Consider the following 14,835-nt stretch of genomic DNA (forward strand, 5'->3'; position numbering starts at 1 on the left):
CGATCTCTTTTCCACTGATCTTGCTTCACTGCTTTCTCCCTTCAGGTCTTCGGGTTCCTGAACCTCATTCTCTGGGCTGGTAATATCTGGTTCGTGTTTAAGGAGACGGGCTGGAGCGCCCCCTTCATGAAGGCTGCCCCTCCCGCACAGGAGAAGCAGCCCGCCCCAGATGCCTACAGCCAATCCTATAACCAAGGCCCCGGCTACGCCCCCCAGGAGCCATACGCACAGCAAGGGGGCTATCAACCCGAATACAGCCAGCCTGCAGAGTACACCCAGCCGGCCTATGGGCAGCAGGGGGGCTACGGCCAAGCGCCCCCCACCTCCTTCTCCAATCAGATGTAACGCGGTAAGTTGGGGGCAAAAGCATCTTGGAAGGTAGGGGTGCCCATCGTACTGTGGATGGTAGGCCAGTGCTCTGCTCGTGCCTGCCTAGGGGGCAATATATATATATATATATACATATATATATGTGTGTGTGTTTTTTCAGTCAAAAATCCAAATGTTAAAGTAACTGTATAGTTAGGTGAATTTATCAGTGACATCATTAACATTTTGAACTAAAAATAACACAGAAATTCGCCAGTCACTGACCCTCTGGTATCCCCATGGGGTCTATGGGGGCAGGGAATCCCTTCTGTGTTGCCTTATTTCTTTTTTTTTCAAACTTCAAGACTTACGGGCACATGCATCAAGGTAAATTGCATTCGCAAACGGTGCGAATCGCAAAATTCGTCCGTTTGCGAATGCAATTACCTTTTTTTGGATGCATCATGTTTTTTTATTTTCCCACAATTTAAGGAATTGCAATTATGTTGCGATTTCTTAAATTGCGATTGCATTTAAGAAATCGCAATTTGAGATTTCTTAAATGCAATGCATGAACATTTTAGAAATTGCAAATTTGCAAATAGGGAGAGGTAAATTACCATGAAGTTGTTCTTCATGGTAATTTGCGAAAACTTTGAAAAATGCACAAAAGTGCATTTTTCAAAGTTTCATTTCACACACACACATGCCCTTGGGGCATGTGTGTGTGTGAAAAATATTCTTAAAGTTAAATTTCAGGGCTGAAGGGGGGGTCCTTTGGACCCCCCCCCTGCACTCTTGAAATTGCATTCTCAATTTGCGATTCGCAAATTGCTAATCGCAAATTGAGAATGACTTCCCATTGATTCCTATGGGCCTCTTGGCCCATAGGAATCAATGGGAAGGGATTCCTTAATTGCGATTCGCAAATTGTGAATCGCAAGTAAGGAAATTTAAGGAATCGTAAAAAAAAATGCGAATTCTTAATGCATAGCTGTTTGCGATTTCCTAATGCGATTTGTTAGAAATGGGATCCCTGGCTGGCCAGGGCTTGCGCCAAAGTCAGTCAGAGACCACCACTCCCAAGTCAGGGCAAGGGAGTTACACGCCAAGATAACCCCTGCTCACCCTCTAGGTAACGTGGCGCGAGCAGCAAGGCTAAACTTGGAGGCGATGTGAGTTAAGTATTTGCGCACGCACCCCAGCAACAACACCCAGGCCCACCACAAAGGAAACTCCACACAAGGTTATATAAAAATAGCCTTTGTATTACACCAAAACACATTAGATAAAACACACACTTTACAATGTGCCAGAGGCACGGGCAGAATTTACAAGGGATATGTACATAACAGGGCCACCTGGACCACTGTCAGGAATCAGCACTTTTAGAAGTAACACTTTGAATATCACTTTAGAACATAGCACATAGAATGTAAAATCACTGTAGCACACAACCAGTAACTACTGGTAACCAGGACCTCACTAGCACCACCTGCACTAGGAGAAAAACAACCACCTAAGTATCACAATACCTGTAGGGGTGTAAGGAAGGAAAACACATGGTGCATCAACGATACATTCAGAGGTGTAAGAAAGGAAAACACATGATGCATCAACAATACATTCAGAGGTGTAAGAACAAGGCACATGACGCATAAAAACACATTCAGAGGTGCAGAAAATGAACAATTGCGCCAAACTCACTTAAGTCACCACCTGTGACTGTCCCTGGGCCAACTGGCCTCTCTAGGGCTAGGACGCCCTGTGTCCAATGTCAGGGGCTTACACGTGGCAGCTGCCCACGAAGTGCTGGGCAGCTGAAAGAACAATGATGGGGCCAACACGATGGGGGAGCCTCACAGGCTCTGCAGAAATGATTGCGCCCTTTTTGGAGCCTCGCTGGGCTCTGAATAAACAAATGGCCCCTGAGCCTCTCAGGGCTCTGCACAAATGACTGGCCCCTTTGAGCCTCGCTGGGCTCTGAAACAATCTGGCACCTCGAGCCTCTCAGGGCTCTAAACACAAAAATGCCCTCAAGAGCCTCTCGTGGCTCTAGACACTGGGGCGCCTTGGGGGAGCCTCTCAGGGCTCGAGAATAAGGATGCGCCCCTCGTTGGAGTCCCTCCTGGACTACAGACAAATGAATGCCCCCTCAAGCCTCCCGGGGCTCGTCAACACATGGGGCCGCGTGGGGGAGAAAGAAGACTGCTCTTGAGCCTCTCGGGCTCTGCCACGCACTTTGCCCCCTGAGCCCTCCTGGGCTCACTGCCAGAAAGGTGAGGCTTGAGCTCCAAACAATTGACTGCCCCCCAAGAGCCTCTCAGGCTCTAACAACAATTCCCCTCACTCGTGGAGAAAGCACGAGGGGGGGGGGCGGTCACCGGCAATGCGCCCCGACGCCTCCCCCTCCTTTGGACGACACTGCTTCACTCACCGGGAGAACACGGAGACCCTCTGGCGCTGCTGCTTGGCGGGGGAACTCCTCTCCGGTCCTGGTGTGGCTCCTCGGCGGGGGCTGCTCTCGAGGCACTTCTAGGCTTCCCCAGACCGGGGGAAGCAGAAGGGAGACTCGCCGGTCCTGCCCTCGTCCTGCTGCAGCTTGCCTGGCTTCCTGCCTCGGGTGTCCGCCAATGACAGCGCAGCCCCGAGCAGGGAGGTGGGCACTTCCGGGTCACACTTGGCAGCGGCCCGGCATCGTTTCTAAACACCCCGGGCTGCGGCGGTGAATCTCGAGGAGCAATGCCGGGTGGGCACCGGCTGAAGCACCCAGAGCGCTCCCAAGCGCTAAAATGAAATTTAAAGCGCTCCCTGCGCTAAAATGGCAAATAAAGCGCTATTAAGCGCTGGGTCACAACAAAGCGCTCTAAAGCGCCAAAAGCAATCAAAAGCGCTCCCAGGCGCTAGGGGCCAACAAGCCCAGCAAAAGTCCTTCAGCAAGGCAGGGGGGCAAAGCTGGGCCCAGAGCCAGCTCACTGGGTCTCCAGGCAGGGAGACAGTCCAAGTGGCGGTCCTCTGGCCCAGCAACAGCAGCAGCCCCCTCAGGATCCTGGAAGAGAACAACATCTGTGGGGACACAGCCCCATTTTTATACACCACATTCCTTTGTCTAAGGGTGCAGGGTGGGGGAGAAACCAGTCGCAGCTGGTTTTGGAGCACTCTTGATGGGCTCAACCACCCTCTCTATTCACTGGCAGGGCTAGGGTCGTTAGATGCACCACAGGGGGGCGGAGCCAGCATTGTCAGGTGAAAACCCAGCCTCATTCAGGACACAGGTACACTCCTCCCCAGCCATCAGCATGCTAATCTCACACTCACCACCGGGCAGACCCATCCAGACTTCCTAGAGCCTGGCATGCCAGCCAGCTCCAGCCAATCACACGCCAGCACCTTCACAGCACACACATAGCCATGTCTAGAAGTGGCATTTCCCTACTAGACACATACAAGCTGGACATACCATCGCGCAGCATTCACTCCCACTAGTTCACACATACCAAACTCGAGCCCGCACTCCCCACGCATCAGGAACTACCAGGGACACATACATTCCCCATGCATTCCTATGGGAGGGCAGGCCTATCTCACCACATGCACTCAAAGTGCGCACGCACCTTCCACTGGGACGCAGTGAAAGTGCGCAGAACCCAAAAATCACCATCACCAGGTCACCATTAAAAGCAAAAAGTCTAGGGGTGAACCTGCCATGAGGGCCAAGTCCAACACAACCCCCTTCCAGCCAAAACGCAGGGGAAAACAATCACCACCGTGATGGACTTCCCTGCTTGGGGCGATAGAACACGGACGCGGGCCCGCAACTGCAGGGACACCCTCCTGTTCTACGCCACGGTGAACCCATGGGATTCCTTCTCAAACCACTGTCTGGACCAACTGGGCTACCCCACTGGTACTCCCGAGCTGTCCGCGGCCAGGACCAGGCCCTGGGCCACCCAGGTGCCACCGGTCCTTGCCTATTCACAGAGCGGGGGGTAGTAACCCCTGGCACATAGTAGCCACTCTCCACTCTTCCTGTCTGCAAGACAGGACTAGACTGCCACTGGTTCTCCAGCCTAGGGTCTACAACCTCAGGCGGACCAGGAGTCTCAGGGAAGGCTCTCCTCCCCCTACCTCTTCTCCTAGCGTTCCTCCTCCTCCGGCGAGGGGTACACCTAGAACGCCATTCTTGTTATGATCAATTTCTCTGGGGAATGCCTACAAACTCCATTTTCAGAGTTTATAGGGTGCCCCCTCCTCACAGGGTCAGGGCTTCACATATGAGCGTCCATCGTTTCATGCTTTATCTTGTCGCAGCCCCAGGCCCTCCCACTCACAGGTTCTGTGGGCCTCATGTATTAAAACCGTTGCATCGCTGCGACAAAACAGCGATGCAACAATTTTCGCTGCGTCCTCCCTGCAGCACGATGAATGCGCCGTATTTAATGTGCGGCGCTTCATGTCTCAAGTAAAGACAGATTGGAGAAAAAGGAGGACCCCACACAGTATTATAAGGGACCAGGGGGAAAACAGGGTTAAAAGAGTAAAAAAGTCCCAAAACAAAGGACCAATAGAATTTGTCCTATATCAGTGTTGGTACTACGAGTTTTATCCTTAAATAAGCATGTCGTTAAATCGACGGGAAAGGCAAAGGTACAGTGAGGTGTGAGTAGTTGTCAATATCTATCACAGTACCACACCATAGTATCAGGGACAAACATAGGTTATAGGCAAGTTCAGTATAGTTATTAACAGTACATTCAAGAGAACTGAAAATTAAATTAAGATTTATCACAATGTATACTTGGTAACGTTGTTTTTAGATTTTATTACACATTATTAATTACAATTCACAATTCATATAAAAGATATCATTAAAAACATTTTGCAATGATTATATTACTAAAAATATTTAACATAAATAAAAACAAAAAGAATCACAGAGTCGACGCGGCGTTTCGGCTTTCTTTTGTACACCTTCCTCAGGACTGATTCTAAACAGTTAAAAACATTAAAGCACAAAGTTACCAAACAATATTGACTAAGATTTAATCTTCTGTATAAGAGCACATTTCATTTCCTTTTCCCAGTTTGTCCCACCGTTGTTTTATCCCTTGATATGGAAAACAGAGCCTCTTATTCTTGTGAGACAACAAGTACATAAACAGTTGGATCTTATCCCCGTTCTTTTTTACATTCAATTTTATTCTAACACTATATGTGTACATTGTTGAACGTATTGGTTTGCCTCTCCCTTGGAACTGAATCCAATGCTAAAACACTCATAGTACCATTACTTAAAGAGCATGACGTATCCTGTCGTACATGCATACCTTGTTTATCCAGATGGAATTGTTGTCCATGTGGAGTTTGTTGTTATAGTGAAGGTCCTGTGTGTTGGGACGATCAACTGAGCACAAAATACTAGCTTCAATTTGTAAGATGTGCTGTCTCTAAATGAAGACATAAAATTTGCCGGTAATTTACATATTATCGACCCCCGACTATTGATACTAGGTGGGTCATATTGTTATTACATACCTAATATCAAGGAGTAATTTCAATTTTCCTTTTGGTCTCGTTTGTCAATTTGTTTATAAATCCAATTTTCATATCTGTTGATGCGAGGAGAATAAGGGAAAAGGATTGTTTTCAGTTATCGTTACCCATCTTTACATACTCTTAATTCTTTCGGTATGTTAAATCTCATACCTGTGTGTACTTCTGCCGGATTTTAGCTGCCAGAGGGAGCTAAAATTACCGGCAAATTTTATGTTTTCATTTTAATGTTTTTAACTGTTTAGAATCAGTCCTGAGGAAGGTGTACAAAAGAAAGCCGAAACGCCGCGTCGACTCTGCGATTCTTTTTGTTTTTATTTATGTTAAATATTTTTAGTAATATGATCATTGCAAAATGTTTTTAATGATATCTTTTATATGAATTGTGAATTGTAATTAATAATGTGTAATAAAATCTAAAAACAACGTTACCAAGTATACATTGTGATAAATCTTAATTTAATTTTCAGTTCTCTTGAATGTACTGTTAATAACTATACTGAACTTGCATATAACCTATGTTTGTCCCTGATACTATGGTGTGGTACTGTGATAGATATTGACAACTACTCACACCTCACTGTACCTTTGCCTTTCCCGTCGATTTAACGACATGCTTATTTAAGGATAAAACTCGTAGTACCAACACTGATATAGGACAAATTCTATTGGTCCTTTGTTTTGGGACTTTTTTACTCTTTTAATCAAGTAAAGACAGATGCGTCAGGAATCCGGACGTATCTGTTGGCGCAAAAGTCATGCATTGCCGGAGTTGTGTTGCAAGCATGTCTCAGCTCCAGCAATGCGTGGGGGATGCCTATCCTTAATGCACTGCATCACCCTTACGCCTGCCATGAGGCCGGCGTAAGGTTCTGATGCAATGGCATCTTAGAAGTGGCGCACGGAGATCTTATGGATTTCAATGCGCCACTTCTACGAGGCTTTTATGTGTTTATACCTGGCGCGAGTATAATGTGGTGCAGGGGTTTACAAAATGACGCATCTTATTTATTTATTTATTTTATTTAATTATAAAGTTTTATATAGCGCGAACTTAATCCCGAAGGATATCAGAGCACTTTACAATTTGAGGGGAATGAGGTAACAGATCAGTACACGAGTAATAGGGAATATACATAGGCATTGAATAAATCGTGCACATAAGAAAGACCAAATATAGGCCTTGACTAGGCGTATAATGGGTGTCTTTGGACAGCGGGCGCATTTTTTACACCGCCGATGCGTCACAAAAAATTAAGCACCGGCAGCGTAAAAGAGTTGCACGAGCTGATAAATAGGTGCCTGAGTGCTCGGCCCCCGAGTGTTCGGCCCCCGAGTGTTCGGCCTCCTTGTTCACATGTGTTCAGTAACCAGATCTCTCTTGCCTTGCAGGTCCCTTTGGGCTGACGTGGAGAAGACTCTTTTGTGAATTTCAGTGTCCTCTTCTGGCCTGAAGATGGCAGCAGCGGCAGCAACACCACCACCAGGCCTGCGCCATTGGAGTGAATATTACGGGAGAATGTAGTTGTCTGTGACGTTTATATATATATATTATATATATAAAAATATATTTATCTGTATGAAAAAATGCCCCCCCTCAGAGGAAGCAGACACTTGCTGTGTTGCTGATATCTGTTGTTTATCTTTAGTGAGGGGAGGTAAGATGCCCCCCCAGACCCCCACATGTTCCCCCAAGACCCCTGTCTGCTGACCTAGAATGAGTTTCCACGCAGCCTCTGAAGAGACTCCCAGGGGCCCCGGCTGACCCTCCCAATGCTCTCCACTGGTCACCACTGGGATGGAAGCCATGTGAGGTCACAAGACTCCATCTCAAACCCTTGATCCCCTGCTGGACACTTGCCAATGCGACTCTCCCTGGATCTTTAGACCCTCTCCCATCTGTGCTTCTGCCCCATGAGACCCTCTCCCTCTCTCTGGATCTTTAGACCCTCTCTCTCTCTCTGTGTTTCTGTCCTTTCTGTGACTCTGTCCCCCTCTCTGCCTCTGCAGGATGTGAATGCCTCCAGTACTCTGATACTGAAGCATGTGCCCTCTCTTCCCATGATCACATGGCTGTCCCACCTCCCTCAGGCCCTGCCCCTTCCACTCTTCGTATGCCCCGCTCAAGCCTGGGTATTGAGGTCCCCGCGGCTCCTCTGGTCCGTGGCTCACACTTGTTTCCTTCATCAACTGATTCTTCTTCCCCATCTTTCAAACATGACCGTCCATAAGAACTCCTCAGTCACATAACTTTAAATCTACACCTCGATCATGTGACTCTACTCCAGCCCATGATCATGTGACCTCCAGTTGTCAAGTGACTCTACTCCAGCTCATGATCATGTGACCTCCAGTCATGTGACTCTACTCCAGCCCTCGATCATGTGACCTCCAGCCGTCATGTGACTCTACACTAGCCCTCGATCATGTGACCTCCAGTCGTCATGTGACTCTACTCCAGCCCTCGATCATGTGACCTCCAGCCGTCATGTGACTCTACACTAGCCCTCGATCATGTGACCTCCAGTCGTCATGTGACTCTACGTCAGCCTTCGATTATGTGCTCTTCCCCTACTCCTTGACCAAGTGACTCCAATATCACTTCGTGGTGTGATTCTCAATTGTTCTTCGATCACATGACATTGCCTATTGCACTCGGGCATGTCACTCTGGTCCTGTTCTTCGAATCGCGTGACTCTCGCCCTGGCCTTGATCTTCTGACCATCCATCTGCACCTCAAGAACACGACTCTCCATCTAACACGAGATCCTTCCTTCTGATGAATGACGTAACTCTCACAACGCTTCATCACGTCAGACTCCCTCTTTGGATACTGCCGTTCCTGCTGTAAATCCTGGATAATGTGATCTCCCTGGATAACTTGACTCTGTAGATCATGTGACTCTGTCCCTGGATCACTTAACATGTGACTTTTCTTCTGCATCTTTTGACTTTTCTCCCTGGATCATGTGACTATCTGTTGAAGGTGTGACTCTCTCCCTGGATCATGTGACTCTCTCCCTGGATCATGTGACTCTCTCCCTGGATCATGTGACTCTCTCCCTGGATCATGTGACTCTCCCTGGATCATGTGACTCTCTCTCCCTGGATCATGTGACCCTGGATCACGTGACTCTCTCCCTGGATCACGTGACTCTCTCCCTGGATCATGTGACTCTCTCCCTGGATCACGTGACTCTCTCCCTGGATCATGTGACTCTCTCCCTGGATCATGTGACTCTCTCCCTGGATCATGTGACTCTCCCTGGATCATGTGACTCTCTCTCCCTGGATCATGTGACCCTGGATCACGTGACTCTCTCCCTGGATCACGTGACTCTCTCCCTGGATCATGTGACTGTCTCCCTGGATCATGTGATTCTCTCCCTGGATCATGTGACTGTCTCCCTGGATCATGTGACTCTCTCTCTGGATCATGTGACTCTCTCTCTGGATCACATGACTCTCTCCCTGGACCATGTGACTGTCTCCCTGGATCATGTGACTCTCTCCCTGGATCATGTGACTCTCCCTGGATCATGTGACTCTCTCCCTGGATCATGAGTCTCTCTCTCCCTGGATCATGGACCTCTCCCTGGATCATGAAACTCTCCCTGGATCATGTGACTCTCTCCGTGGATCATGTGACTCTCTCCCTAGATCACGTGACTCTCTCCCTGGATCATGTGACTCTCTCCCTGGATCATGTGACTCTCTCCCTGGATCATATGAGTTTTCTCCCGGGTCATTTGACTATTCTCCCTCAATCATGAGGCTGTCTGTTGAAGATGTGACTCTCTCCCTGGATCATCACCCCAAATCTCTGTTGTACATGACTCTTTATGAGTCATGTCACGTCCTCCCTGTTTCATGAGACTTTCTCTTTAGATCATGTGACTCTCCCACTTTTCCTGCCCCTTGATCACATGACTCCTGCACTCGATCATGTGACTCTCACGGTGGATCACGTGACTCCTGCAGTGGGTCATGTGACTCTCACGCTGGATCCTGATGGTCTTTGATCACAAGGTCATTGATATGCTATGCTTTCCCACTTTCACCCTCTCTTTCCATTGATCACGAGACCCCAATGGATCCTGTATTTTTCTCAGTCACATGCCTCCCCCACTCTGCTGCCCCTCTTGATCATGTGGCTGTCACCAGATCACATGGCTCTCTACCTGAATCATGGCTGCCCCATGATCACGCATGACTCTCTCGGGATTACATGACTCTCTCCCTGGATGAAGTAACCCTCCCACTCGTGCTGTCCCTGAATCACGTGACCTTTTGCGTCTCGCTGATTGTTCACAGTACTACAGTGCGGTTTGAGACTTTCAGCCGCGCTCTCCCTGGGTCACGTGATGGTCCCTGGATTGCTTTGCTGTCCCTGGATCACGTCTCTCTATCTGTTGATGTTCTCGGATGTGAATACATTGCTATTATGTGTTGCATGACCTCTCGCTACCCCTCTGTGTAATTCCCGTCTCTGGATCTCATGGTGCTGAGGATTCTGTGACTGCTAAACCTCCTGGAGCACAACCACATGTTTCTCTCCCAAGATTAGGGGGCTTTCCTGCCTCCTCTGACCGTGGAACATGGGACTCTTGTCGCTGGATCACACAGCTCTGAGGATCATGTCACTCTCTCTTTCCCTGGATGACACCATTCTCCCTCACTTATCCTAATCACCCAGCACCCCCGTCCCACCTCTAGGTACGTGTGACCCCTTTCACTGCCCCCTCAATGACAAGAGTCATAGATACCACACCACAGAAGGTCGGACTCTCTGAGAATCTGCGTGGAACCTCCAGTCTTTCTGCCACTGCAGCAGAAGCTCTCTGGTCAGTGGTCCTTGGCCAGCACCATGTGTGAGTGCCCAAGAGTACAGCCGTACTGTGTCTGTGAGCACCAAAGACTACTGGCAGACCCACAGCCTGCCACTGGCCACCTGGCCATGCCAAGGCAGGCCATACACCAACCACTGTAGGTGAACGAAGCTAGGGATTAATCCGATGAGCCACTCCCCTCCACACACACACCCACAATAAGGTCACGGTATGGGCAGCTGTCGAGGGGGATAACAAAATCAGACTAGCTAGGACCCCCTCTTTTAGCCCACTCATGCCACCCTGTCTGGGAAGAGACCATACCTCAAGATGGCTCCCGCCCGAGCAGGGCCAGAGGTGGTTCCTGCCCCTTGCCCAATCCGCCACACCCTGGCACCGCATGGCATGCCGCCCCTGCACTCTGTGGCCGCTCTGTAGCTGGTGACTTGTAGCGTCTCTGCCGGTAGCTTCTCATCTTTTTCTTTCATCAAAGCATGGGCCCGTTTGCTAGAGGTCAGTCAGTCCGCCTCTAGCCGCGCAGTGGGTATGTGGGATGGACGGACGCAGAAGGTGGAGTTTGCGGTCTATGCCCTTTGTTGTGCAACAGGCATTGGGAGGGTGTGAAGGGAGGCAGAGGAGTGTTGGAGACACAACACAATAAGATGTGATGGAGACTATGGGTGTTGTAGGGAGGCCGTGGAGAGAGCAGGGCCAAGTGTCAGACGCGATGAAGGTGGACAGACAAACGACTCTCCTGAGAACAGGGACGAGGGACTGTTATGGTGGCCCGAGGTGTGAGAGACCATGTCCTGGATGGTGGAGAAAGAGGCTGACGTAGAGTTGAAGAGTAGGTGAGAGGAGCCGATTGGAGATAGAGCTGGAGGTGCAGGTGGTGGTTATAGAAGAGCAATCAAAGTGTGTGGGATTGAGATGAAAGAGAAGAAGGGCCTGAAATGGCAAGAGACAGGACTAGAAGAGCAGGACTGGTGTTGGATGAGCAGGACTGGTGTTGGATGAGCAGGACTGGTGTTGGAAGAGCAGGGAGTGGTGGTAGAAGAGCAGGACTGGTGGTGGATGAGCAGGACTGGCGTTGGATGAGCCGGAGCTGGTGTTGGAAGAGCAGGGAGTGGTGGTAGAAGAGCAGGAGCTGGTGTTGGATGAGCCGGAGCTGGTGTTGGAAGAGCAGGACTGGTGTTGGATGAGCAGGACTGGTGTTGGATGAGCCGGAGCTGGTGTTGGAAGAGCAGGACTGGTGTTGGATGAGCAGGACTGGTGTTGGAAGAGCAGGAGCTGGTGTTGGATGAGCCGGAACTGGTGTTGGATGAGCAGGACTGGTGTTGGAAGAGCAGGGAGTGGTGGTAGAAGAGTAGGAGCTGGTGTTGGATTAGCCGGAGCTGGTGTTGGATGAGCCAGAGCTGGTGTTGGATGAACAGGGAGTGGTGGTAGAAGAGTAGGAGCTGGTGTTGGATTAGCCGGAGCTGGTGTTGGATGAGCAGGACTGGTGTTGGAAGAGCAGGGAGTGGTGGTAGAAGAGTAGGAGCTGGTGTTGGATGAGCCAGAGCTGTGTTGGATGAGCAGGGAGTGGTGGTAGAAGAGTAGGAGCTGGTGTTGGATTAGCCGGAGCTGGTGTTGGAAGAGCAGGACTGGTGTTGGAAGAGCAGGAGCTGGTGTTGGATGAGCCGGAGCTGGTGTTGGAAGAGCAGGACTGGTGTTGGAAGAGCAGGAGCTGGTGTTGGATGAGCTGGAGCTGGTGTTGGATGAGCCGGAGCTGGTGTTGGAAGAGCAGGACTGGTGTTGGATGAGCAGGACTGGTGTTGGAAGAGCAGGAGATGGTGTTGGATGAGCCGGAGCTGGTGTTGGATGAGCAGGACTGGTGTTGGAAGAGCAGGGAGTGGTGGTAGAAGAGCAGGAGCTGGTGTTGGATGAGCTGGAGCTGGTGTTGGATGAGCCGGAGCTGGTGTCGGATGAGCAGGACTGGTGTTGGAAGAGCAGGGAGTGGTGGTAGAAGAGCAGGAGCTGGTATTGGATGAGCCGGAGCTGGTGTTGGAAGAGCAGGACTGGTGTTGGATGAGCAGGACTGGTGTTGGAAGAGCCGGAGCTGGTGTTGGATGAGCCAGAGCTGGTGTTGGATGAGCCGGAGCTGGTGTTGGAAGAGCAGGGAGTGGTGGTAGTAGAGCAGGAGCTGGTGTTGGATGAGCAGGACTGGTGTTGGAAGAGCAGGGAGTAGTGGTAGAAGAGCAGGAACTGGTGTTGGATGAGCAGGACTGGTGTTGGTTTCAGTTGAGCGAAAGATGGAGACGCAGGGCACAATTATGGTTGACTAGGAGGAGATGTAGGAGAACATGGTGCTGGTGAAGCGGGCGATGGTGAAGCAGGCCGTGGTTCTGGAACAGCATGATCCGGAGCAGCAGGACTTCTCACTGACTAAGCAGACTATGGATTAAAGCACCCCGCATAGGTAGACGCGAGAGTGACCCCGGTGTCTGCAAGGCTACGTGAAGCAGCCTTGTGCACATATGCGCAGGCAGCACACAGTACATACATTTTGAGGGCAGGGGTGTTCTGTTCGATTAGATTTATGAGTTAGTAGAGGAGGGTGGGCGAGTGCTTTGAAAGCCGAGGATCTCCAAGATGGCGCCTGCCACCCAGCGCCACATCCTCCGCGAGGGGTATTGTGTTCGTAAACCACGTGTTCTGACGTACTGTGTTATTTCTTCAGTTGGACTCATCCATTTGATATTGTGATTTCCATTGCTCCAAAAAAATAAATAAATTCAGAAATGAAAGAAAAAACGATGAATAAAAAGTTTAAAATGTGATGTCAACTGAGTCTTGTTTTATGCCATGAGCTGAGTTTATTTCTGGAGACAGAGGGCTCCAGGCTGGGTAACGGGCCAATAGATGGTAGTTCTGATTGAGGTCATTCTACCAGTGAACCCTCCAATCTTGGGGTGTAGCCTGACCCCGGAATGAAGAGTTTGAAGATCTCTTTTCAAAGTGTATCTGATGTATTGTCTTATGAGGAACAATTGCATCCACTGCAGTGAACAGCACAGCATGAATATTATTTGAGGGGCTTGTAGTGTCTTGTGTATTATAGAGCACGGGACCCCTATGGTCTCTGATGGGCTCCGTAGTCTAGTGACGTACGTGATTTGGTGCGGTTAATAAACTTTATGATGCAGTAGGTTTCAGTTAATGGTTACACTCTGAGAAATAAAGACGTGTAACACCGAGCTCCCTGTGTGGCGTAATTCATTTACATGCTCCCGGCCTGGGAAGGGTGCCACTCCTGGTGACAAGATAGGGGATACGTAAACCCTGCAACCTGAAGAGTCGAGAGTGCTCTCCCATAGAGCTGGCTGAGGCCCAGCAAACTGCCTGTGAGTGCCTCCTGCTCCTCACTCACTCGAAGTGAAGAAACGACGGTTGGCGTATGTGGAATCAAAGCGCAACTCCAGACAGTACAAGACCTTTGAAGAAAGTGAAGGCCTAACTGAAAGTATCTTTAACTGTTGGTCAGGAAACTGATAATACGACGAAATGAGAAGTGGAGGCCACAACCTAACACAGCCATCATTCATACAGTACGATACATGTAAAGTAACTCTAAAGGCAGTGAAAACCAGGTACAATGCAAAAAGGTGAGAGTGGTGAAGGACAAGAGTAAGAGACAAAACCGATACTCACTGCTAAAGAAGAAGATGGTGCATCACCACCTCCGGTTGGATGGTGCAAGCACTAGTCATTGGATTGATGCTTGAAACGGTGACACTGGGCCAGGAGATGCTGAAAGTCAAGTGCGGCCTGAACAGCATATAATCCTGGCAGCAGCAGGAGGAAATGGTACACAATATGGTGCCGCCGCCTTCCTAAAACCATGGCGGCCAGAGCTGAGGAACGTGCTGACAAACAAGCTGCTGACATGGCTGCTGTAGGAGCCTAGAATGATTCATCATTGAGTATGAAAAGCAAAAAAAAACGCATGGTTGAAGTCCACAAAGTGATGTTTCCAAAGAAAAAGAAGCTGTGCTTTCGATGTGTATTTTCCTTTCCACATGAAGGTAGATGTCCTGCCATTGGGCAAATATGTAAAGGCTGTGGGAAGGAGAACCATTTTATAGCAGGCTGCAGAGTGAGAGAA

At 49.4% G+C, this 14,835-nt stretch overlaps 1 protein-coding gene across 1 annotated transcript in view; it reads left to right on the top strand.

Annotated features, from left to right (window-relative positions):
• Window positions 1-12,337, top strand: part of SYP (synaptophysin) — a 160,845-nt gene extending 148,508 nt beyond the window's left edge. Inside the window, exons 6-7 of the mRNA XM_078664521.1 lie at window positions 46-349; window positions 7,255-12,337. Of these exons, the coding sequence (XP_078520647.1) occupies window positions 46-345 (300 nt within the window). The 3' untranslated portion in view covers window positions 346-349; window positions 7,255-12,337. The remainder of the gene's footprint in view (window positions 1-45; window positions 350-7,254) is intronic.
• Window positions 12,338-14,835: the final 2,498 nt, after the last annotated feature.

Source organism: Lissotriton helveticus, chromosome 10 (genome assembly GCF_964261635.1).
Source record: "Lissotriton helveticus chromosome 10, aLisHel1.1, whole genome shotgun sequence".
In the NCBI taxonomy this organism is placed as follows: Eukaryota; Metazoa; Chordata; class Amphibia; order Caudata; family Salamandridae; genus Lissotriton; species Lissotriton helveticus.